The 26,889-nt window shown below is 42.5% G+C and overlaps 1 protein-coding gene across 6 annotated transcripts in view; it reads right to left on the reverse strand.

Moving 5' to 3' along the window:
• CELF2 (CUGBP Elav-like family member 2) overlaps positions 1-26,889 on the reverse strand; it is a 528,392-nt gene that overhangs the window by 109,721 nt on the left and 391,782 nt on the right. For all 6 annotated transcript variants that reach the window (XM_059912093.1, XM_059912095.1, XM_059912097.1 and 3 more), the window contains one exon: positions 7,063-7,145. In XM_059912093.1, the coding sequence (XP_059768076.1) occupies positions 7,063-7,145 (83 nt within the window). The remainder of the gene's footprint in view (positions 1-7,062; positions 7,146-26,889) is intronic.

Here is a 26,889-nt window from a genome sequence, read left to right on the forward strand (position 1 = left end):
CCTTAAGCCATGACACAGGTGACAACGCACATCTGGCCAGGCGCCCGTGCTAGGTCACACGCACGCTGGCTCTGATAAGCCCTCAGAACCGTCCTATTAATTAGGCTGGTATTTGAGACTATGTTGCTTGCAGAACAAAACTGGAAGCCCTTCCACTGAGTTCTGTTACCAGAAAGGGGTGCAGCTGCTCCTGCTTTAACCCTGGTTGCCCGCCTCAGCCATTTTCAACTCGCCACCACTAAGGACCCCCTCATGAGTTTTCTCCCTTAGGCTTCCTTGTCTTGAGAGGGCCATATTTTAAAAGTAACTGGTTTTTCATTTTAGGTCATCAAAGCCATACATCAGTAAGTGCCAATCAAAGTTACTGAACTGGCTGCCAGTCCAAAGCAGAGGTGCCCACTATTCGGGTGGCATTGTAAAACTTTACGGTGGGTGAAATGGACAGTTTCCAACTGCCTTTTTAAAAAAAATTTTTTATTGGAGTAAAGTTGATTTACAATGTTGTGTCAGTTTCTGCGGTACAGCAAAGTGAATCAGTTATACATATACATATATCCACTCTTCGTAAAATTCTTTTCCCATATAGGTCATTACAGAGTACTGATTAGAGTTTCCTGTGCTCTACAGTAGGTCCTTATTAGTGATCTATTTTATATATACCAACGGCCTTTTATGAAGTACTAAAATATACTTTTCCAGATCCCCTGGGATTGGCCAGCAGACTGGGAAGCACCAGGCCACGGATTTCTTCCTCCCTCCAACTTTCTCGGGTCTAAACCAACGAGCTGACCAGCAATCCTGCCACACCTGGCTGAGACCCACTTGGGGCCGGTTCTACACCCTAAGCCCTTCTTCACACTGGCCCGGCTCCGCAGGTGGGTAGGGGCTTCTGCGCCCACCCCTCCCAGGAGCTCCTCCACGGCCGCACGGTGGCGCTCTCCACCACAGGCCTTTAAAAAGTCATCGTAACAGCACAGGTTTACGTTTGTTTAGCTTGTATTTCTGCAGGACTGAGTATTAGGGTAAAAGAACACAGGCACAGCAGGGAAATAGCTGCTTCGGGGCAGTCCTATAAGGCCAAATATTTCAGCCCTGGCCAAATTCTGCAAAGGTAAATCTGAAGAATGTACACCCAAATCAAGGTGTCCTGATTTCTTCCCCAGCAAATACATTTTATCTGTTGGGTTGCTACCCAGGAAGACTTCATGCCTACAGAAACTGTCAAGTGGAAACAACGTCTTACAAGCCCATTTCTTCAGGGGCTCGGAAAGCTTTACATACATTATCTCATTCAGCGCCTACTCTTCTCTTAAGAAGGTGGAAAGGCAGGGATTATCATCATTAAATGACAGTTGTCAAGTGCCCTCACACACGCGCTATGAATCAGCCATGATCCTGAATCGAAGCAAAAACCAACCAACCAACCAAACAACCAACATGAAGAATTATACAGTTCATGAAGTCAAAGGTCAGAAAGGTGACTACATTGCAATGAAGAATATGTGCGAAGGCCAAACACAAAATGAGATTTTCTGCTATGTCTTCCTGTATTTATTTGACTGAATTGATATCCACATGTGGACGTGTGTGAATGTTTATCTATCCTGTAGGTATACAGAGATATACGTAAATATATAGATCTCTATACGTGAAACAAACTATCATTATATACACATGGAATCACAAATCTACATGCATCTTACATTTTGGAGCGTTTGGGCAAAATGATCATTTTTGGAATAAAACTTGACTCCTCTAGAAGTATTTTATTAAACTAACTCACTCAGGCATTAAATAACCAAGAGTTATTTATTAAACATCAAACTTACATAAGCACACTGGCTGGCTTTGTTTTTTGAAGATTTAGTTATAAATATCACGGTAGCTACTGTAGTCCCCAGTACGTAGGATGGTGCCTGGCAAACCATAAAAATGCAATAAATATTTGTCGAATGAAGGTATGAATATCTGCATGTCCTACACGGCACGTGAGTTTGAGGACTCAAATCTGTTCAGACCGATGTTTTGACTTTTTTTTTTCTAACAATCTTTAAAAATTTTTTTATGATTATTTTTTTAAAATTTTCATTTAATTAAAAAAAATTGAAGTATAGCTGATTTACAATGTTAAGGGAGGGAAGGACTGGGAGTGTGGGATTAGCAGAGGTAAACTATTATATACAGGATGGATAAACAACAAGGTCCTACTGTACAGCACAGGGAACTATATTCAATATCCTGTGATAAACCATAATGGAAAAGAATATAAAAAAAAGAATGTCTATATGGGTATAACTGAGTCACTCTGTTGTACAGCAGAGATGGGCAAAACACTGTAAATCAACTAACAATTTTAAATAAAAGGCGCCTGAGGAAAAACACTTCTTTTTGATTCAAATGGGATGGTTCGGGGGAAATTTCCATGACATGAAGAGATGGGGTTTGAGAGATTTTTATGACAGAAATAATAATGATGATGAAAATGATAAAATAATCACCATGGCTCTGAGAACAAAGGCGTTAAATATATATTAATAATCAGAAGAGGTGGTTCAGAGTAAATGAGTACCTCAAAAAGCATTACAATGGGCAAACTGAATTTGGTTCCAGCGAGAGCCTTTGCTGTTCTGCCGAAAGAAATTAAGCCCTAGCATTCCTCTCTTAGAGGACACAGGGGAACTATTCCGTGGAGAGTCGTGTTAAAGGCTGCCGGGGAGGACTGCCGACCCACACAGGGCCAGCCAGGAAGGGGGTCATTCACGTCATGTGGGTGAACACACGTGGCCCAAGAGGCCATTTTATTTACAGCTTCTTCCTGCTGGATCAGGCCCATTTGTCTTTATCTCTCAAATCTATGTGTCGTTCCCGTCTGCCACTGCTAACATGGAGTGCTCTAAACAAATGTGCCCTTAGGGCTGTAACTCCTTAATATAAACTGCATTTAATAAAACTGGTAGTGACTCTAAAAAGAAAGGAGGAAGGCAGACTTGGAGAAAATGGCTGGAAGAAATTTGCAGTTAATATTTTACAAGACATTTGGATTCTGATTCCTCCTTGCTGCTAAAGTTTAAGAGATTTTTCAAACCTGTATTCCTCTCTGTTACTACATCCTTAATTAAATTAATTTATACGGTGAATGCTCTAACGATACTGCTGGAGATTTTCAACCAAAAAGCCTTATTGCTAGAGACAATGTGTGTGAAGACCTTGAAAAAAAGAATGGCATAAGGCCTAGTGCTGTCACTGGCACAGGGCTATTTGGCCCTGACATCTGATTACTGAAGAGATCGTGGTAGTTTTCCTGTGCCTCTGCTGAGGTCGTTATTTTATTTTTTAATTAAGCTGAATTAGGTCAGTGAAAACAAAATGAATCTTGCAAGTTGCCTTCACAAGGGTTTTCTCTCTCGGAAACACAATGGCAGACGATGATATTTCTACTGAATAATTCTACCAGTGAGGTTGTGCCTGCCTGAAACCCTAAACAAAGGAAGCTATCTCTTAGCCTGATTGGCTACGTCGTCAAAGGACGGGCAATCAAGATTTGTCCAAGAACGCAAATGGCTCAGCTGTGGAAAAAGTCTAACAAGTTGGTACCAAGGCCAATGGTTCATCAAGCTCTGCTTTCTGTGCAGACATGGTCACAGACTCACTAGGGATCTCAAGGGCGTGTGTGTGACTGTATAGCTTTGTTGCCTGGCACACAGCAGGCACCCGATAATCATGAGTGATTTGTTAACCTAATGAAATGTCAGTAATAAATTAGGCACTGTGCCTAAGATTTGATCTGTTGCATATGTGTCAAACCACTATTTCTAGAGCAGAGCATGATCAAACCAGGGGAAGGACCTCCCCACCCTCCGAAGTTCATTTCTTGCTCCCTGTGTTGAGCTCCTGAATTTTCTCCCTTAATTTCTAATAGTGTATTTCTAGGATTTATGTTGAGCATTTCAGAGGATGTAAGACCCAGCGTCTTTCTCAGTCACATGGTAAGAAACAGGCTTGAGAAATGTGTCCTTAATGACTTTGCACTGCTAAGTAAGGCCCAGATGCTTTGTCCTATACCTCACCACAGAAAGGGTCTCTATAATCCATACATGACATGGGAGGAAGGGTGCCTTTATATAAAAATCTGAGAGCAGACACATCCAACTGCATAAATGAACATCCCATCAGGTTTTCTTCCTCTCCCATACTAACCAAGTTCTTTGCTTCTCTCAAGAATGATAGTCTCTCAACATTCACCAAGTTTGGCTGCGTGATGAAAAGTTGCATATGACAAAACACATCAACTGCAGAAGAAAATTAAATAGGGAAAAAACCTCCAACCAAACACCAGGCACTATTTGATCTTGTTTTAAACAGAAAGTTGTGGACACTTTAGAAAAAAAGGCAGCAAGGGCATTTTTAATGGATTTTATCCACAGGAGAAATGATTACAAGCAGAAAAGCTTTAAAGTGTCAGCTGGTGATGCATTTTTCTTTATCCCTTTTATTTTTATTCAGAAAGAAATTGAAGGCATATGGCAAAGTGCATCATTAATTTCTTATTAATTTCATAATATGAAGGCAACCAGTTAAAATAGTAGTGTTACAACTTTAAATTACCGAACTCACTTGGTAGTTAATGAGAGATTTAGCACAGCAGGGATTCTGTTAAATTAAGTTATTCCTTCACATCACAGTGGGAAAACAGGTGTATATTGGTTTAGAATTATGGAAATGTCGACTAATTCCAAGGCTTGTAATCAAACAGAAAGGCACCCTGTAATATTTTTTTCCCCAAGAATATGCATTAATCTTTTATCTGGTCCCTTTTCTTCCTGCCCACCAAAGCTCCCAGCTGATAGGAAACCACTTTCAGGTTCTTCCTGGAGCTGTTAAGGGTGACGCTGATCAGATAAAGCAATACATAAATGCAAGATGTGGAACTCTGTTCCCATGCACCTAATTTGAAATGGCAGATGTAGCAATACTGTGTGCACTGTGAAGGCTAGGAGCTTACAAATCAGACCTGACTTCTCAAAATTTTCATTTAACCCACCTCAAGTAATTGGGCATAGGAAATTGAACTGGATAAAAAGAAAGCCGAAAACAATCCACAAACCATCTTTTCCAACCCCAGATTTCTTGTCCTTAATAATGGGTTTCCAAAATCACCATCCCTGACTTCTGCATGCAGAATTTTTAAGGCGAAAAAGAGACATGGGCAACATTTTTTTTTTTTTTTTTTTTTAATACAGAAGATACTATTTGTTTGCTGAGAAAAGGGTCAGAGTAAGATGTCCCAAATGGGAGCAAACTCATCAGTCATTTATAGGTTTTTCAACATGGCCCCTTCATCAGATTACTTCTGGGTTTCTAGGGAGCATCTTCACGTATGAAAATTGCATGTTAAGAGCTATGTCCCTCCTAGTGGAGGTGATGAACTCAAATTAACCAAGCTCTGCATTAATTTAAAATAGGATGTGATGTGGCCTCTATACACCCTAAATGCTAAATAACAATTTATCATCAAGTAATTTTTTTAAACATACCGAGAAGGGATTTTGTACACTAATTACTGTAAAGTATTTCTTTCTAAAAGAAGGAATACCAAGTGGGTTTTGGGTTGGATTAGGAGCCTGGAAAATAAAAAAAATATTTTTCTACCATTGCCAGTAAATATTTAACTTAGTTGCTTTGTTCAATAATGTAACCTAACGCTGCAACCTCCTAGAATTTACGTTGGAAAAATTCCATTTATACAGAGAATGAAGCTGAAATGATACTTAAAAAATCATTAGGCAAAGCACTTAGACCCAGTAAAATCTCCCTTACTAAAAACCACCTTAGAAGTTTCAGGGAGAAGTAGTTAAGTTGAACTGGGAGGGAGAATTCTGGTATCACACTTCCTTTTCTGAACCACTGTCTCTCTGATTTGCTCACACAAAAAGGGGAAAACCAAAGTGGTGTGATTTGAGACCAAGGTTCATAACTTATTACTTTTTTGTTATTACGAAGCTAATGTTTTGAAAACCTTCTACTGAGTGTCTTGCCACTAAAATATTATACAATTTTCAATTGCGCTAAGGTGAATTAAACAAATGCTATCTTTTCTGGGGGTGACAGGGTATCAAATGACTTGTGTACATAGGTTAGCACGACAGATGAATGATAAAAAGTTAGAATTATACCCTGAAAACATTAGGGACATCATGTTATCTTTCTTTTACTATTATCAAACCAGGTTTCAATAAAATCATTAACATAGCACTGATTACCAGAGGTTCTTCACTGTCACTTACACAAATCATTATGCTATTAAATTAACTCATCCCTGATATTTGAGTCAACAGGGAAGATATCCCAACAGCACAGAGAAATTTATACCAGCATACACTAGATAAAACTGTCACAGCCCCCCAGAAATCATGTATTCTGATGAAGTAGCTATAGCCCACATCAGTTCATTTCTAGTGAATGGTAACAAGCATCCAATATTACTGGGAAAGAAATGGAAAAAAATTGTAAGCTTTGTATTTTCTGTTCTCTATCGACATGAAGCCGCAAGTTGGGCATTAAAACATTGACTTTGTTAACCACCATTGACTGTTTAGAAACCATTAGGAGGTTGAATATTATGGCTGTGCAGGGTACGTTTTTGTCCTTTCAAAAGAAAAATCTAAGGACTAAATTTGAAAAGAGGCTCCCGGGGAGTAAAAGCTTTTCCTTTTCCATTTGCTCCTCTTGTGCGTGTGTGTGTGGAGTCCCCCCCGCCCCTTTTTGAAACTGCAGCCCACCCAGTACTCTTCGCAGCCACTGGGACCCAGTGGGGTCACTCTGATTTTCTAACCAGGGGACATGCTCTCTGAGAGGTCTTTCTGTCAGCGGTAATGCCAGCGTTTCTTGAGGGGCTGGCCAGCTGCTCTGGCTGCTGCAGGGGGGACGGGGGGTGGGGTCAGCACACCCACCTCAAAAGCCCAAAGTCATTTTTGGCACTAAGAGCCCATCACTAGAACCTTCAGTTGAAAGGACCATTTTCAAGCAATAAAGTGATTTTGGTACAAAAGTAAACCGACTCACCCCAGGTAAAGTTTTAATATTGTGCAGTGCATTCTGGGCCTCAAGTGCAGCTTTTCTTGTATAAAATGTTACGAAACAACAACCTACAGAGAGAAATGAAAAGGTTTTAGAAATTTCTGTGAATGCTTTGCTTCGATATAATGGAGACTGGGGCGAACGAGTCATCTACTTAAAAGGATGCGCAATTTAAAAATAAAGTGCACGGGAACAGTAATAACAGCTCAGGCATTTACACAGCGCCTTTCATCCTAAATCATATTTATTAGCTTTTCCCCACTTTGGGGAGTCAATTCATAACTGTGCACCAACTACCGGGAATCCAGCTCTTCAGGAACGAGGGCGGGAGGTGGTGGGCGACTTGTTAGTGGGACTTGTGGTGCACCCACGGCATCCAGCGAAGTGCTTAATCACAAGCACAATAGCAGAAACTTACATTAACTATAATTTTCTTAAAGGATATCTCCAGAACGTCACCCTTTTAAAACACTTTCTCAACTCCAAGGTTTAGACAGCTGGATAATGAGCTCCCTAGGAGCTGGGATTGTGCTTTATTCTTTTTAACTTCCACCACAGTACATAACGCAAAATTCCATACATGAAACACGCAATGTTTGTTCGCTGAAATGAAAGACTCTATTTTAACCAGTTGAGGAAGTAAGCTATGATGCGGTGGGCATATGCTGAAACATGTTTGCAGACTCTGTCCCGTATATTAAATATGGCTGTGGTATGTCAACTGGTAACCTCTTGATTCCTCGTTTCTCAGAGCTGATGGGAGTCCAGGCTGAAGACCCCTCCAAGAGAGACCAGCATATACCCTCTTCCCACCCAACTCCCTCCACCAAAGAAAATGGTCTTGAAAACTTTTTACATTCCTTCTGCATTCTAAAGGATGGCTGACCCCTTCTTCAGCCTGTATCTAAATATACTGGTTAACATATGTGGTTAAACCAGAGGAAGATGCCGGTTAATTATCTATTAATTAGCATATAGTTTCTTAGCACAATCAGGCTTAGAAAAAAGGGACAAAAACTTTGGAAATTAAAAAAAAAAAGATGCTGCCTCTGACCTGGGCTGCCTTGGATGAGTTGGGCTGAAAAAAAAAAAAGCAGAGAGATGCAGTCACCCAGATTGTACATATTTCATCCTGATCCTTATCCTAATGCTTGGAGAGATGGAGAGAGCCTTGAGAGGTCCTCAAACGCCAAGTACAGCAAGTGGCATGAGAGAAATTCACAGCACTAAGGCATCAACGTTGGCTCTATTTAGGGGAATGATGTAAGTGAAGAAACGTAGCACAGCTGGAGAGCAGGAAGTTGGCACCACAAACCATCAAAGGTTCAAAATCATACACTGGCATCTACTTTTCAAAACAAAACTCATTCAAAGGAAGAAAATAAAGTACAATACCATCCATAAAACATTCCAAAATGCATATGCTTCCTCCTTATTTGGCAAAAAAAAAACTTGGAACCTTGTTGTCAAATACTTGGTTTCACTGGAGTCTACTGAGATTAAATATGTAAGGCCTCCACCTCCTGGACAAAGGAGAGTATGATCATAGCTCCTCGGCATTTAAAAAACTCCATGCCTCCAAGGATCAGAAACTCTTAAAGTATATCATTTGCATGATGGAGGGATACGAAAATTATGAAGTGTCCTTAAAGAATCACAGATAGACAGAGTGTTCCTTTTTATATGAGCTTCCCATTTCAGCTATTTGAGTTCTTTGACCAGAGTTCATTTGGCCATGCTGCCTGGTGGTAGATTTTTTTCCTGAACTAATCAAATTAATGTGTGATTTCCAGCTTCAATGGCATAACCTAAGTCCAGAAAAGCTATAGGAATTGCTTCAAATCAAGGAATGATGTTAAACAGCAGAGTCAAGTCCCAGCTTCCAGTATCCATTGTAATCACTTTAAGAGGAAGAAAAATTATATTCCCCTAGGCTTGATACAGAAGGAAGAACAGGGAAAGAAAACCATGATGCAAAAGAATATTTAAAAAGAGAATGTATAACTGAATCACTATGCTGTACAGCAGAAATTAATACAACATTGTAGATCAACTATACTTCAGTAAAATTTAAAAAAAAAGAAAAGAAAAGAAAAGAAAAACAGGGAAAGACATCATCTCTGTCTTCCAAAAGCTTCTAACAACCAGACTCTCAGTAAGTTCTCCTTTCTCTCTCCTGGGCTTATGGGGTTGGCTTCTGGGTAAGCAAGCAATGAGGACGCTCTGAACTTCAACTTCAAAATCGAAGCTACAAACTCTGATGCTTTCAAGCAGGTAGATTTTGAGGGTGTGATACTTAAAAAATAGAAGATTTCGGATGCAGTAGAAGTCATAAGGCAGTCTGCATGCCTGGAAAGAAGGCAATTAAGGAAGAATGATCTCAGCAGAAGGAAAACAAATGCCAGTCTGGCCAAGCTCAGAGCTAAGAAGGAAAAGCTGAGGTTGGCCTAAAAGAACAGTGTAATGACAAAGGGAACGGAAATTATGAATGACAGATGATAAGATAAAAGCAACGAAGAATAAAGATGATGTAAACTGAAGGAATCTTGTTGTTGGGTCACTGTGGACCCAACACACAGTGGTCTCAGGAATAAAGAATCCCTTCCTGTCTTAAACACCCAAACAAAATCCCTACCACTTCCCATGGCCTGAAATTCCACTGGGAAGGTGCAGTTCATTTGCTATTTAAGTATTAAAATGCTACCCTTGAGGAAGGTAATATGTAATTGTTCCTAGCTATTTACACCTTGAATTTGGCAACTTCAAGTGCTTCCCTCTTGAACAAGGTTCTTAGTGAACAGAAGGTGGTTTCTGTGTTTGTTTTGTTTTGCTTTGAGAAAGAGCAAGTTTGAAGCTGATGTCTGAGCAGCGTGGGATGGGGGTGAAGAGGGGCAAGAATGCAGAGAGGAGTCTTAATGGACAGAAGGGAGATGGAAAGATATTCCAAATCTCGAACTCTTTCCAATTTCATCCAGGATCCACTCTGCCTATGCAACCGACAGGGTGAAATCAGGGATTTGTCACTACAGATCCTCTTTGAACTGTGCATAGCTTTGAACTCTTTTACTCTCGTCCCATCTAAACAAAGACCCTGGAAGAACATGCCCCTTGAAGCTCCAGTGCTAGTTGTAATACCATAGAAGAGTATCCTGGACACCACTGGTGATACGCCTAACCCCTCACTGCTCACCAACCCCCAACCCAAAAGCTCAGCTCCATAGGCACCATGCTTGGCAAGCAAACTTGGGACCTTTGAAGGAGGTATCCCATCTCCAGGTGGGCAGAGCCCCAAGGCTCAGTGAGTAGAGCTCGGGCTGAATTTCTGCCCCGACTTGTAGCCTCAGCTGGGCACCCTCATGCAATGAACCACTCGCACCAACATGGGGGCTCTGGGGGAATCTCACCCCAAGACTTCTTTTGGTTTCACACATTCGGTTCCTGAATGACTCAGTGGAAAATACCTTACTTCCTCTATACCTGAGCTACTTTAGCTGCATCACCCCTAAAGCAGTGAATAAAAACCAGGTCTGGGGACTTCCTTGGTGGCACACTGGTTAAGAATCCGCCTGCCAATGCAGGGGACACGGGTTGGAGCCCTGGTCCAGGAAGATCCCACATGCCGTGGAGCAACTAAGCCCATGCACCACAGCTACCAAGCCTGCTCTCTAGAGCCCACGAGCCACAACTACTGAGCCCTCGTGCCACAACTACTGAAGCCTGTGTGCCTAGAGCCCGTTCTCTGCAACAAGAGAAGCCACCACAATGAGAAGCCCACGCACTGCAATGAAGAGTAGCCACCGCTCCTACTTGCCTCAACTACAGAAAGCCTGTGTGCAGCAACAAAGACCCAATGCAGCCAAAAATAAATAAATAAAATAAATTTATTTTAAAAAACATACAAAAAAACCAGGTCTGCCTACCACTCCCTCCCCCTGAAAAAAAAAAAAACCCTACATGGATATATAACCAAAGGGTTTCATTCAGAATAAATTTTTTTTTAACAGTCAAAATTATTCCTTCCCTTTCTTGGGCTAAAAATGTCTTGCACTTCATTCAGCATGCATACTAATTGACTTAATAAAAGTAATGTTTCATTAAGTTATCAGAAAATCTGCGGTAGAAATACTCCCAATTTCAACATTCATCTTAGAGTCAGCCATTTGTGTTTTTCCCCCGATGGGACATGAGTCTGGACACTTCCAGAGTAAGAATGTGTTTCGCAGACTCTTGCTTCTATGAGTACTCTCCCAGCTAAACAACCACAGACTTTTTTAGTAGTCAATCACTTGATATACTCACTTAAAATCTTAGACCTGCAGAGATCATTTCAACACAGGAAGGGAGAAATATCATTAATGTTTGCCCTGAGATGGTGATCATCATGGCAAAAGGCCAGGGAGCGACTCTAGATCCTAGAAAACCCATGGAGGTGCAACAGGGTTGGAATTTTCTTTCCTGCCTACCCTAACTGGATGGACAGCTGTTAAGGGAACCACCTGGCTTTTAGATTTCCCCGCACCAGCTGTAACTCAGGTCTGAAATTTACCGGATTCGTTTGCAGGTCAGCTGCAACACCAGATGGCCCAGCAGTCTGATTCGGGGGACAGACCTCCCTCCTCCACCAGGCTCTGCTTCCAACATCATTGTAAGGTGGGTGGTTAAACGCCGACAACAGCCCCGGGCACTCTTCAATGGTCAGCGGCTGCGACGTGCACCCGAGGTGACCACCCCTCCGGCGTCAGCATCGCTCCCAGAATCCGCTTTCCCTGCTGCCTGTGGAGTGCAGAGCAAGGCCTGCTCCACGTCATAGACGGGAAGCCACCTGCCAGGGGACGCCGGGGATGGGCAGAGCCGAATGCTTCAGCCAGCCTCAGCCCTCCTGTTACTGCTCTGTGCGGCTTCACATTTTTCTGCGCTACCCGTCTGACACAGTCTCATAAGCACTCGCACTTTATAATTCTTGCCACCTTTATCCACTGGCTCTGGAGTTTCTGCCAGTGGCAGCAGCCAGCTTAGGAAAGATAAACATGATGTCCCACACCCAGGTGACTTCGTGGCATCCCACTTTCCAAGAGTTTCAACAATTCACTGTGTTAATAAGAGCTCTGGATTTCGGAGCAAAAAATTAAAAAATCCATCTGTTGCATGTCTATTTATCAGGCCCATCCCCTTACGCCTCACCATGGCTCTTTAAATTCACAGGTAGAACAGGTTAGGGGGTAAAACTCGAGAGGTGATTCCAGAACCAAATATCAGTGTTTCAGGCCTATGCAGAGCCTAACATGCCCACTAGTGATGACTCCTGTACTGAACCGCAAGAGACGCTGCTGAGTCTACATACTGCAGGGGGTGTCACGTGAAAGCTCAGTGGCCGTTACCATCTCCCTGTGAATTCACTGTGCGGCTCAACTTTGACCACCTGGCTGACCCCTAGGAAGGCCACTTAAGACGGATCTGTTTGGACGGGGAAGAAGGTCTAGAGAGAAAGGTCCTGGGGTGCAGAGTGCCCACCGCGAAGGCCACCAGTGTGAGGCCTCCCTGTGAGCATCTCTGGATGGTCAGGAGGCACCCAGGGGACGCTGCCCCCCAAGGGAACGAGCCAGGGGAACTGGGAGCCTCTGATGGCCCGATTCCCACAAGTTGGCAAGTTCAGCGATCTGGTTGCCCATGTTCAGCTTGTAAAGCAATGTGTCATCAGGATCATAATTGTGTGATATGATTAGACCATCTTGTACCGTAAGTTGAGAAGGGTAATCCTCAGAGACGCCAAGAGCTACCTACTCCAAATAGGGTAGTTGGTGTCTGACTATATTTCCTCACAAATACTTTCTGCTGCCATAAAAAGTTCCCTCAGGTATTCTTCTGGCTTCACTGCTGAATAATCTGAGACACCGTGACGAGGTTTTTGCTGTTTCCGAAGATAAAGCCTCAAAGAAGACAGGCCAGTGGTCTCTCTACACACACATACACACATACACACACCGCCCCCCAAGTAGTGTACTTAAAGCCATCAAGAAGACACTCAACTTTACTGAAAGACTTTAATTTTAAATGATCAAGTAGACTTATCCTAAAAGAAACCATCTGGATTATCACCAGTCTTTTCAAACCACAGCTGTTTCTCTTGGAAAGCCTAACTTGGAAACTCTTGGTAATAATACTCACAGGGGAAAAAAAATGCACTACTTATGTAGAGATAACCAGTTTATATCATGGCCTGTCCTGAGTCAAACAGCACTTAATTTACATTCTTCCGTGTGGAGGTCGGTGTAGACACAGCCTGAGAGAACGGTACTGAGATCAGATTTTAAAATTAGTTCTGCCCTGAAGAAAACTGACACCATACTTGTTCAAGAAACTTCTCTGAGGTTACCAAATTGGGGAGGAAGGAAACTAAGGTTTGATGCTCTGAAGACACCATTTTATAAAAAGACAGTTTTCTTTCAGTATTTGGCTCTAAAATATGGACAGCATGGTAGTTTTTTTACTCTGTGTGTTTGGTTTTAAAGAATCCAGGTATAAAGATGGGAGGTCAGTGACTTGAAAGGTTTGCAATTATTGAAATAGTCACTTGTCTGCTGCAGGGTAGAAATTTCAGATCATATGCCAACAATTACACTCTCAATAGCACAGGAAGCCAGCCCTACGTATGGCTGGTCTAGTGGAACATTCCTCACGATTCTCCTGGAGCCACCAGCTCCCTCTCCTTGAAAGGTTGCTCCCATAAATGGGAGAAAGGGCCTTTTTTGGAACGTTCTAGTCCTGATTGTTAATACTTTTTCTGATGCAACTCTTCAGTAACATCTTAATATGGGAAACTGTGGAATGTTTTCTGAAATACAAGCAACTAGACAACTTGAGGATAGAGGAGAGAAGGTGAAAAAATGATTTCCCACAACGCTGTGGCCAAGCTGGTAAAATAAAAAGTACTTCAAGTTCGGAGCTTCTGGTGTTGTGTACGTGGACACCTGTCTCCCCAAGTCAACTCTGTCCTTGGGGTATAAAGAGGGGTCATCCACATCCTCAAGGTCACTCAACATCTCATACAAGAAATCTGCATCACTGTCAAAACCTACACAAATAAACACTTGAAAACAACCACAGAAAAATCTTGTGCTGATTGAATTGTGTACGTATTTATTTCTTTTAAAAAAAAAAAAGGAATAGCCCCGGCAGAGAGATTCAGTTCAAGCTGTATTTGAATTCAAGACAGCAACAGGGTCACCATGGTGTAAACTGAAAATTCCTTCAAAGGCTGCCTCTGAATTCTAAGGGGCCGTCAGATCAAGAGACCAAGGCCCTGCGAGGCTAAATGACTGAACCTGCTACGCTTTTTTTTCTTTCTGTGAATGAAGCTCTCTTTTGTCTACACATTTGCAAGCAAAGCAAGTGCTCCCTTTACACAAGTCCAACTGCAGTTGGGATCTTGGCTTCGTGTTGAGTCAGTTGCACAGTTTAAGTCAAAAGAGGATGGACTTCTCATTGTTGCTTCCTCTTATCATCTGTTTTCTCCCCCAATCTCAGCCACTATGTAGAGGATTTCATGCTTCTTTGAACGTTGTTGATCTCAGTGGTGCACTTTATGCTCAAGTGAATCTCCCACGTGCTAAGTAAGGTTTTGACTATCAACCATGGGCTTACCCACTGCCAAGACCCTTGACTTTCAGTTTCTACAAGGCAGTTACAGGTTCAAAAACCCCATCAAAAAATACCCTGAATTAAATTGTTAAAGTAAACTTAGCACTGACCTTAAAAAAAAAAAAGAAGTAGCCTTCCAGTGGTCTAGGAGATGACCCTCAAGAGTCTTGAGGAAAAGGACAATGGCAAAATGCCATCCTTCCAAAGAACACAGATGCTTCAGGAGGCAAACTGGTCCCCTGGAGAAGCACGGATGGATCGCTTTCCTCAGCCTAAAGTCCACCCCTCAAAAGAACTGGCACTGCCGGTTAAAAACCACATCCAATGCACTGTTATTAACTTGGGGCCCCATGGTCCTAGGTCTTTCTTTATTCTTTCTACTTTGTCCTCAAAACATGGCTTGCTTTAGAGGAATGTAAGATGGGACTTAACACATAATGCTACTGATGTCACAAGCTGCATTTAAAATTCAGTCCCCTGGAACCCTCCTACACTGTTGGTGGGAATGTAAATCGGTGCAGCCATTATGGAAAACAGTATGGAGGTTCCTTAAAAAACTAAGGATAGAGCTACCATATGATCCTGGGCATATATCTGGAAAAGATGGAAACTCTAATTTGAAAAGATACACGCACCCCAATGCTCATAGCAGCACTGGTTACAATAGCCAAGACATGAAAGCAACCTAAGTGTCCATCAAAGATGAAAGGATAAAGAAGATGTGGTACATATATACACAATGGAATACTACTCAGCCATAAAAAAGAATGAAATTTTGCCATTTGAAGCAACATGGATGGACCTAGAGATTACCATACTGGGTGAAGTCAGACAGAGAAAGACAAATATTACATGATACCATTTATATGTGAAATCTACAAAATAATAGAAGTGAATTTATTTACAAAACAGACACAGATTCACAGACATAGGAAACAAACTGATGGTTACCAAAGGAGAAAGGTGTGGGGAGATATAAATTAGGAGTATGGGACTAACATATACACACTACTATATATAACATAGATAAACAACAAGGACCTACTGTATGGCACAGGGAACTCTATTCAATATCTTGTAATAACCCGTAAGGGAAAAGAATCTGAAAAAGAATCAATCAATCTATCTATCTGCCTATGAACTCTATCTATCCATCCCATCCACCTGTCACTATCTATCTATCTACGTATCTATCTTTCTGTCTATCTGAATCACTTTGCTGTATACCTGAAACTAACACAATACTGTAAATCAACTATACTTCAATAAAAAAAATGATAAAATTCAGTCCCCTGGCTGCTAAACACATTTATGTATTCCCTAGTATGATTTCCTTATCGTGGCCCCTCTGAACTTGGATGCTGTGCCAAGGTGGTTGTAATGATATCAACTGAGATATCAAGGAAAAGAATTTTAAAAAGCAGCGAAGCAGAAATTCCTTAAATGGTAAGAACCTGCAAGAAGATGAAAGGGTTTTGTTTCGCATCCTTTTTTTTTTTTGCTTTAAACTCAAAAGAAAAAAAAATTAGAGGAAGTTAACGTGTCATCTTTCTCTTGGCTTCTATGCCTGTTCCACAGAATCAAGGAATTTTACAATTAATTAACTTGAGTCACCCAACTCTCCACCCCCCTCCCACAGCATGCTAGCCAAAAGCCCACAATCACACAAGTAGCTCAGAGCAAAGGCAAAACCACCCACATCACTAATGGTTCACAGCCGCCTTCAAAGTCAATGCCTATCATAGGAGAGTTTGCCATGAACCACCCCTGATAGGTTCTGCTTTCCTCTGAAGGATCCTCAAGACGGCTTCAACCTCCTCTCATGTCACCGAAAATGTCTTTTTATACCCCAAACCTCCCCTGTTTTAAACTTCTAACAGTCTTCTCTAAGACAAAGCAATTTTTTCTCTCTCTATGTAAAAGTGGGACTTCCAGAGCGAGAATAACAGCTACCCAATACAAATGCCACATCCTGCAGAAATCAACTTTTAATGAAACCGTATCCAATTAGCTTATTTTTATAGAGTTTCATATAATGGGCACCCTGAGGTAAAAAGTAGTACCATCTGGCCATTACCTCGGAAGCAGACGGAGCCGTCATTCTGCTTTCAGTACCTGAATTATGTGGACACCACTGTTTGGCCCACCAACTGCAATCCCAAGGGAATCCCCAGGGAATTTCACTGACAAAGCAGGAGCTGTGCTTATGACTTCTGGCTGCCTGGGGCGCAGATCCTATGCTCCTCCAAGAACCCCGACTCATGTCCCCAGCAGGAGGACCCCTAGACAGTAAATCAGTGCCAACTTTTCAACCAGGGAGACAGTGCTGATCTCACGGGGCTCCGTGCAACCCCGCACCCTTTCCTGAGACTCTGCAACTGACATGCTGGGACCACAGCCGGTTAATTGGCCACAAGATCACAATCTGCCCTGGTGACTTTTCTTGGAGGAACCGTCTCCTGATACGCCCATGGCCCTGTGAAGTGAGGCACGCTCTCCAAATCCTCTGCCAGGCAAATGGAGTTTCTTTCTTTTTTTTTTTTTTTTTTTGACCTAGATTAAATCTACCGCATTTTTAAGCCTTTTGGGAAAGCAACCAGGAGGGATGTGCATGGATCTGTGTGTACTGCAATACTTCCTCACCAATTATTATGTAAATCCCAACAACTGCAGGACACAGATCGAAAAGATATCAAGGGCAAAATTGCTGGGATCTGCTTTTTCCCCTTTCCCTGGGCCTCTGAAATAAGCCACTTAGGTTAAACCATTTCAGTGTAATAGCTATAAAAGTATCTGAAGAATTTTAAAGTCACCCTTTCCCCTGATGGGACAATCACTGCACGTAGCTGTTTCTTAAAGGCTCCCACTCTGCTCTAGGCATTGGAAGGTGAGTTTACGGTGCCGTGCGTGTCTGCCGAGGAGTCACGGGGACAGAATGTAGAGGGCAAGCAGTCTCCTTTGTTAAGAAATGCAAAGGAATAAGCAAACTGTGGATTTGATTAATTTGTATTTTTAAAATATTAACTCTAGAGTAGGAAGGAGGGCTATAGTTTTTCTTTCAAGGTAAGAAAAAAATAGGTTGAACATGACAAGCCAACAAGAAGGCCATACTGGGTGGTCTCCCTAAAGTCAGTGTGTCTGGCCCCAATTCCTGGGCTGGTCAGTCCCCCACGAGTCTTGGTGGCAGAGAGGGTTCTAGGGGGGCATGGCAGCACAGGCTTTTTCTCCAAGGGTCCAGAGGAGTGAGCAAGGCCTCAGGCTGAGTTAATCAAGATACCTTGACATAGATTAAGGAAGGTGTCCCAGGGTTAAATGTGGTAGAAGATAGTTCCAATTAAAAAGGATTTAGTTTCAAAAGCACCGAGGGACCTCATTAAAAAGAAGTTTCTAATATAAGGTTATTGTGTAGTATGCGTTCTCTTGGGGACAGGATGTCGTTATAATTAGGAGTCTGGTGGCAATGAGAGTCATTTTCCTGTGATTCTCAATTCAGCACACTGGGCCATGAGATGCTTCCTGGCCAGACCACTCTCGTAAGTCTCAACTTCACTGTCCTGCTTTGATGGCCGGGCAACTTGTACTTGCCAAGTCTACACATTCAGACCCCTTATGTTGGCTTCAATAAAATACAGCTCAGCACTTTAGCACTTACCAGTGGTATCACTGGTATTCCAACTTCTTATGGGCCCGTTCTAGGTGGGGCTGGACTCTTTTATAAGAGGCTTTGAATCCAGACTAGAGCCAAGGTATTTTTCCTGTTATGGGGGTGAGGAAAGTCATATTTATTTCCTCATTCTGATCTTTACGGGTCAAAATGAAATGGAGGCAAACTCATTGGCTATAGAAACTGCATGTTGGCTCAAGTAAAGATCTGTCCTTATTTTAGACCTTTCCTGTGGCAGATGGCTTCAGAGAGCTGATATTCATGGGCATTATAACCGCCTCGCCCACTCCCATGAAAACTAAGGCATCTTTCATGTGCATGTAGATCGGGGAGGGAGATATTTTTACAAATTGCCTGGAACAGCAGAAATCATATAAGAAATGCACTTTTGTAGCCAAGTATAAATTGATGTTCTAGGGATAACAGGCAAGCATCCTTGGTCCCAGAGTTCTCAGGGCAGAGACTATGACAGGTTTCAAAGTGGCCCTGGATATTTCCTCCCTGCTCTGTTCATAAAGCTTTGCTGAGGTCATCCTTTCCTAGCACTTCAGACAGACTGGGTGTTGGACACATTTCTGAAACTCTCTAAGCTGTTTTTCCTTACTTTTAAAACGGGGTAACAGCAGCTCTATTCCAGGGTTATTAAACAAGGTAATTTATGAAAATGTATATAGACCACAGGTCCTGGTATATACACTGACGTGCTTAATAAGTGTTAGAGATTATTGCCCACCGTAAATCTGTTGCGTTCCTCCATAAAGCCCCTGGCCCACACAGACCCTGTGCAGGTGCCCTACGAGGCAGGTGAGAGACAGTCAGCATTACCCTGATTATTTAACAAAAAAACGCCCCCGAGGTACAGAAAGGCAGCATTCGCAGGCCAGCCGCAACTTCACGCTGCTCCCCGCTGGCCTCTGGATGGAAGGGAGGCAAGCGAGCCTCTTTTGCAAGTGATGACCATACACCCGGTAACAGGGTTTGGAATTGATTTTGTTGTCTTGCTTTCTGAAGTAATTACTCGGAACTGGCCAAGTCCGCCCATTTGCATGGCCCTTGAGGACCCTGGACATCCATTTACATGGCCTCTGAACAGTCAATCCATTTTAATGGAATCATTTTGAGGACTTTCCTTTTCAGAGTACAACAGAATTACCCCCAACTGTACACTTGATGGTACTCCCCCAAGAGGCAAAAATTCCCTAAAACAGTGAGTTATTTGAAATAAACCCTGTGGCTGTCTAATGAGCATACCTGGGTTTCATCACTATAAACCTTTAACCACAGACCTGTCATTTTCCTGTATTTTACAGCAACTGGGGAGGGGGAAAAGAAAAAAGAGCAGTGATCCTGGGCTCTGCATGAAGAGGTGGGGTTCTAAATGTCAGGATCAGGAGAGGAGAGGAAGGGACACGTGAGGAGGAAGACCGGGGACAGATGTAGGCATCCCCTGAAAAAAGGGGTTCCCAGCAGCTGGATTTCATTTTGAGAGTTGCCATCACACGATGATAAGACACAAGAAAAAAAAAAAATCACTGCCTGCTTGATGAACTGCTGTCCCCTACAGTGAACTTGCTATAGTGGTTCAGTTGTTACTTCATTATCATGCCACCTAAGGACCACCTTTGAAGGCAGGGAGCCACTTCTGAAGGTTCCTTGGTCCCCTTCACAGGGCACAACATGAAGTTGGGCATGTAGGTGCTTTTGAAATACTTATAGATTGACTATCCTCAGGGCCTTTTCCCATCTGCTTGCCTCACAGCAATACGGTTTTCTTTTAGACTTCATGTGTCATGAGTCTTTCTGATTTGGACTACTGGTGATGAAGACGGTCTGTGCAATACTCTTGAATCCATTTTCTGAGAAATGACCCTGGTAGGGCCAATCAATTTCTGACCTGAGGTAGCTGTGGTTAGATGGTTAGGTGAAATAGATTTTGACCAATCCATTTAGTAAGTTAATGTATACACAGTACCAAGCTCAGAATTGGGCACACAGAAAACACGAAGGAACGGTCAGCTTGTTTTCTTCCTTCTATTGTCTGGTATCATTTTGGGGGTACTGTAAAGGTTTCTTCTATATCTAGAGTGATCCAGAATTTGGAGAGTGGGAGGGGGAATATTAGTCATTATTCTGGGACAATAGATGAAAACCGGGCTGTCGCAGGTAAACTCTACATGCCCCTTCTCCACTGAGATCTCTCCCAATCCTGACTCTCCTCCTTTGGGCTTCATCCTTATGGCTTGAAGCTCAGATTTATATTAAAACAAAAATTCCTTGGAAAAAACAACACTATGATCTATTTTCCAGTGATTTATACTAGAGTATAAATCAATCGCTGACTACAGACTTTGATAAGAGCATACACAGTGAGAATGTCAGGGTTGGGGCATGAGGTAGTGCCATGGAAAAACTCTGGTGGCTGGGGAAAAAGAAACTTCACTCGTGGGCTTCCCTGGTGGCGCAGTGGTTAGGAATCCACCTGCCAATGCAGGGGACACGGGTTTGAGCCCAGGTCTGGGAAGATCCCACATGCCGCGGAGCAACTAAGCCCATGTGCCACAGCTACTGAGCCTGTGCTCTAGAGCCCCCAAGCCACAACTACTGAGCCCACGTGCCACAACTACTGAAGTCCACGTGCCACAACTACTGAAGCCTGTGTGCCTAGAGCCCGTGCTCCGCAACAAGAGAAGCCACCGCAATGAGAAGCCCTCGCACCGCAGAGACCCAACACAGACAAAAATAAATAAATAAATAAATAAATAAATAAATAAATTTTAAAAAAAACCAAAAACAAACAAACAAAAAAACTTCACTTGCATTGTAATTTCGACAAGGGCTGGTCCAGATTTGACTGTGATCCAATTTAAATCTTGGACTGGAGAGCAGAAAGGGGCCTTAGTAATCATCTAGTTTAAGTTCCTATTTCCAGCAAAAGAAACTAAGGCATAGAGAGGAAGCATTTGGATTGGCAAAGCCTGAACCCCAATCTCACTCTTGACAAAGACCTAGAGATGATCATACCAAGTGAAGTAAGACAGACAGAGAAAGACAAATGTCATATATCATTTATATGTGGAATCTAAAATATGATACAAATGAACTTATTTACAAAATGGAAACAGACTCACAGGCATAGACTCACAAACTTATGGTTACCAAAGGGGAAAGGGGGGGAGGAGGGATAAATTAGGAGTTTGGGATTAACAGATACACACTACTATAAATATAATAGATAAACAGCAAGCACCTACTGTATGGCACAGGGAATTATATTCAATATGTTGTAGTAACCTATAATGGAAAAGAATCTGAAAAAGAATGTGTGTGTGTGTGTATAACTGAATCACTTTGCTGTACACCTGAAAATAACACAACAGTGTAAATCAACTATACTTCAATAAAAAAGGTGTTTAAAAAAAAAAAAAAAGAACACCGTGCTTCCTCATTGCTCTAAATCTCAACCCAGATAAACAGCAAGCGTGGCTTTCCATTTCTCAGAAAATTAAATAAGTATTAACTGATGACGGATACAAGAAAAATATAATACACGGTCCCTGCACTTGATGAGTTTAATATTTAGCTGCAGAGTTAACTGCTCATTCTTTAGCAGGTAGAGAGAAGACTCATCTTCTTCGCCAGAGACTCTCTCCCTCAAAAACCTCAGAGGGAAAAGGTGAAATATCTCCTTGCTTTCAAGATTATGGAAAACTCTACACACTGGCTGATCAGCAGCCATTGGGCTTCACTCGAGAATAACATGCCATCCATCAGCCTTCCTCACCCTGCACAGACGCTGAAGTAGTATTTGATCTAAGAACTTTCGTTTTCCTCCATCTTTGCCAATGACACTTATTCTTCTGTTAAACCTTTTAGAAGAAAGGAGAAAGGAAATAATACCCCGCAGTTTCCCATTCCATCCTCTGATGACTGCATCAAGATGGATTTCCAAGTCTTCAGCCCCTTTTGAACTGAAGGGCTACTGCTCGTCTGGATTTCAGACAAACACACACGATGATTAAGATGGGGGCAGGAAGAAAGGCATGTTGTAAAACACTCTGCAAAGAGCTAAAAGGCTCTAGGCAACAAAGATCACTGGTATGGGCGAAGCCTCTGCTGAACTCTATTGCTCCCTAATTGTGCAGATAACAAATGATAATAACACTGCTTTGTAGTTACAAGAGATGTTCTCCCACCACTAAGGGTCTCGTAGTTAGTTCTCAATTTTATTCTATCATGAACAGATCAATAACTCAAGCAATCTAAAATAGTGGCCACTGCAAATATCTTTTCATTGACTGTACTGTCCTGGAATACTTTTTACGTTAGTGAGAGGAAGAGCTACCTTCCTGGATATAACTGTGTTAGACTAACCCTAAAGTTTGTTTCAATTCCCCGAGCACATCCACTTTGTCGAAAGGGACGTGGTCCACATCGCTGCTGGGTAGCGTGGAGAAGACAGTGTAGGATTCAAATGCACCATGGAAAGCACCACTGGAATTCCCCACATCTCGTGTCACTCTTCTGGAACGTTTGGAAGGCTGGGTGGAGCAGCTTTCCAGCCTTCATTTTTGGACCGAGGTCACTGATAAATAATCCAACCACTATTCGTCAAATGTATTTTATACTTTTAATTTCCATGATGGTAGGTTTCTAAAGGATTCAACATTATGACAGGAGGGGTAAAAAAACTCCGATGAGTTCTTTCCTTGTCAGTCTTAGACAGTGAACTATGTGTTAAAGAGCTGTCATAAGTGGATATATTCCAAGTAGCTGATATAAACCATAAAAATAACTGTGTCAAAATGACTGGTGAACTTGATCAACTAAGTGACGCAATCGGCTAATTCGAAGAAAAATTCAGGTTTGGACAGGTGTATAAGTATTACACGCAAGAGTCACTGTATAATCTTGTCTATACAGCGAGGCCTGTAGCTAAATCCAAAGAGTAAAGGGTGTCAGGAGTTGGGTCTCCTTACAACACGGCATTCTCAGCCTAAGACTGCAACAAATGTACAAAATACCTTTCCACAATCCAATTACCTCTTAAAACAGTGTTTCTCAAACTTGCCTGAAGACCATAGTCGCTTGTTTATAAATTCCTTGGAACCAACCCAGGGTCCTCCCATGGGATCAGGATTTTCAGGGCCAAGGTCTGGTCATCTGTACAAGTGTCCCTCACGATTCTTATCCTCTGGGGAGCCTGGGAAACACCACCTGTGGCAGAGCCCACCAGCTGCCCAACCAAATCCATTCCTCCCACAGGGCCAGGACTGCAGCAGACGGCAGGGTGAGGCCACGTGGGCTGGCTTCTTGCCATGTGACCACATACAGTCTAAGGCGACATGAGCGGAGTGATCCTTGCTGCTTCAGGGCCAGGCCTTTTAACAGAGCAGATATAAGTCGTCCACATTTTCCTTCCTTTCCTCCTGGATGGATGCACATGGCAAACGACAACAGCAGCAGCAGCAACAAACCCAGGGGAAGGCCGAGCCACAAGGTGAAGTAGGCTGGTTCCCTGTATTGCCACGTGGAGGAAAGCGGCCACCAACCCAGAACACCCAGAAGGGATTCTTGACATGAGCAAGAAGGAATCTTCTGTGTTTGGAGTCCTAATACATTTTTAGGCCTATCTGTTATAGGAGTTGAGCCTCTCCTGATCACTACAACGTCAAATGGTAAAAAGTATATATATAAAAATATAGTTGAAACAAGGACAATCATGTTGGTGCTCTTCGGCCCACACCTTTAGCACAGTGTCGGCGTCCTGCCCAAAGTAGCTGTGTTAAAAACACATCAGAAGGATCGAAGTGAGCGTGCTTTAGAATTTGGTTTCAGAAAATTAGAAGTTGGTGGACAGCTATAGAAAAATCAGGTAGATAAAGTGAGTGATGCATTTAAACCCGTATTTAATGGCTTTGTGGTGAGAATACTTTTTTTTTAAACAAACCACTCGGCAAAATTGACTAGATTTGCCGGAGGATGTAATCTTGATAGGAAAGTCTAACGTTTCAATCCACATCGCTAAATGATTCCTAATTTCATCTCCCTGTTGGTGAGATTTAGTCCACGAACAGAAGTTAATTTTTTGTCTCCTCTTTCAATCTTTTCTCTCTTCTTTTTGTTACCACTTCTCAAAGCGCTGATCCAGCAATTCAGGTTTATCCCCCCCACCCCTTCCCTCTACTGCTTCTCCAACCTACTAGTATCTCAAGTGGGTCTGGGGACCAGGCAGGGCCTGCTGTGCAGGCGGGTACAGAAATCTGACCTAGAGAGGTCTCAAGGGGTCTGGACCAAGTTGGCAGAGGAAGGAGGCCATCTCCTGTACCATTTTCCTGGGTTGAGTTATGGGCTAGCAAGTGGTGTCTCCAAGTCCTTTTGGTGCCTAGGTAGATCTGCAATTGTTTTAAATCCCTCCAAAAAAATTCACAAAAATAAGCACATGCCCAAATAAAACCGAATATATGCGATATCAAGGTGTAGCCTACAAAAATCTAGGGAACAGGTATTTTAAAAATTTAATAAATTCACCTCTTTTCTTTATCCCCGTTGGTTGAGAGTTCATGTGAATCTAAAGAAGTATACAGAATACTAAGTATCTTTGCGCTAAGAAGATGCTTTGAGTCTTTTAGCATTGTGATAGAAGGACAAAGAAAAATTAGTACTTCGAACAGAGGTGAAGGTGAGGTTGGACATGAGAGACACCTACACGGAAACACGATTCCTGAACAGTTTGTAGACAGCATGGAAATCATATAGGCTAACAGGTTCTTGCAAACTATTTCTTAAGCCTCTAGAGTGGGCCCAAAGAATTCATTTACTCCACCCACCCCCCAAACTTCTCACAGGACCGCCAAGGCAATAGCTGGAAAGTTTGGGTGCGTTTGAACATCATTCACTGTCTCCAACCACAACTAGAAATCTGGAAGGTCCCTCAAAAGCTGTCCCTGGAAGATCTGCCCTAAAATATATTCTCTGGAATGCACCTTCCATGACCCAGTTCCACGACATCGATGCCAGGGTGTCTCTGGGCACTGGCTGTGCTGGAAAGCTCCCAGGTGGGAAATGCAGGCCATCCAATCAGGGCACATCTAGGTTATCTGGAGCCTGAAGACTCTGACTGGTTTTATCTCATCAGACTTCATCATACCCCTTGTTCTATGTTAAGCCTTCCTCAGTACTGCTTTAGGGAAGCCATGCAGAGATGGTAGGGAGAGTTAAAAGAAAAAAATTCTAAATTTCCAGCCGTCAAGCCTAACTTCTTGCCTGTCAGCAGCTTTTGAAATATTGATGGCGTTTTCCCCCTCCTAACAGACAAGCTGAGTGGAGTCTGGCGAGCCCGCACTTAACTGTGACTAGAAATAGACTCTGTGTAATTAAATATATTTTTCAAGAGAAGGCGTACTCAGACAGGAGGGGAGCCACACCCATCGATCCGCCTCTCCAGGCCCGATCTGTCTAGTGCAGACTCTGGACAGTGCAGTAATATATGGGCCTGTTCTACGTGCAAGCCTGACATCTACTTCTGGCGCATCTAGCCGGGTAGCAATACGATGCGGGGCCCATGTTCAAGTAACAACAGAAGAAGTGTTTGGCTGGAGGGACGGGAGTCTGTCTGGGAGTGATTTACTGTATATTCAAGATGGAAAGAAGCAGCCAAGAGGTGATGAGCAACTAACTGAACAGGAAGAGTAAATCATCACAGAAACAAACAGGAAGCATCTTGCACCATCTTCTTAACCAAATGGCTTCTCACTGTCCCCCGTTCAAGAGGGTGGCGCCAGAGACAATATTCTCGGGTTCTAAGAAAACTAACATTTCTTCCTTGATCATCTCTCACCAGTAAAAAAAAAAAACAACCATACGACCATACATGATACCTCACCCACCTCTACAAACCCCTATCCATGAGGCACCCCTCCTTACCCAACAGAGAATCTGTTCTTGGGCCACGCAATGAGAAGTGCCCCAAATACAATTAATTCATTGTATTCTTTTTTCTCATGAACTGAAAAACTTACAGTCTACCCTCAGTTCAAAGACAGGTTGTGTAATCTCACCGGCAGACGGTTACATAACAGATTTTATTCTGAGTCTTGGGTCTTCCTCGAAACATCAATAAGTTGTCTATGGATTTTTTGCAAACGTCTTTGTAAACAGAGTTATTATCCTTACAGACTACATAGTTTATGAAAAAAAATCTATGATGCTTTTCCTTCAGATGAGCTTTGTAGAAAATGCTAGGTCTGAAGCTGACCAAATAACCTTTCCCTTTCAGGTCTTCTTCAATACGTGGTGATGAAAGGAGAATGCTAAAAAGGGGACACCGGTCTGGAATTTTTTTTTTTTTTTTTTCAAATCTCCCTGACTTTAGATATCTTCTGACTGCTTTTAGGACAAAAGAAAACTCTAAGAATCAGTATCCTTATTTCCAAGGAGCGCTACCTACATCCAGATGAGTGAATGAAAGTCTAGTCTAATCAAGTTTATCTGAAAACAAAAGGTCAAAGGTA

Source organism: Balaenoptera ricei, chromosome 2, assembly GCF_028023285.1.
Source record: "Balaenoptera ricei isolate mBalRic1 chromosome 2, mBalRic1.hap2, whole genome shotgun sequence".
Taxonomy (NCBI): domain Eukaryota; kingdom Metazoa; phylum Chordata; class Mammalia; order Artiodactyla; family Balaenopteridae; genus Balaenoptera; species Balaenoptera ricei.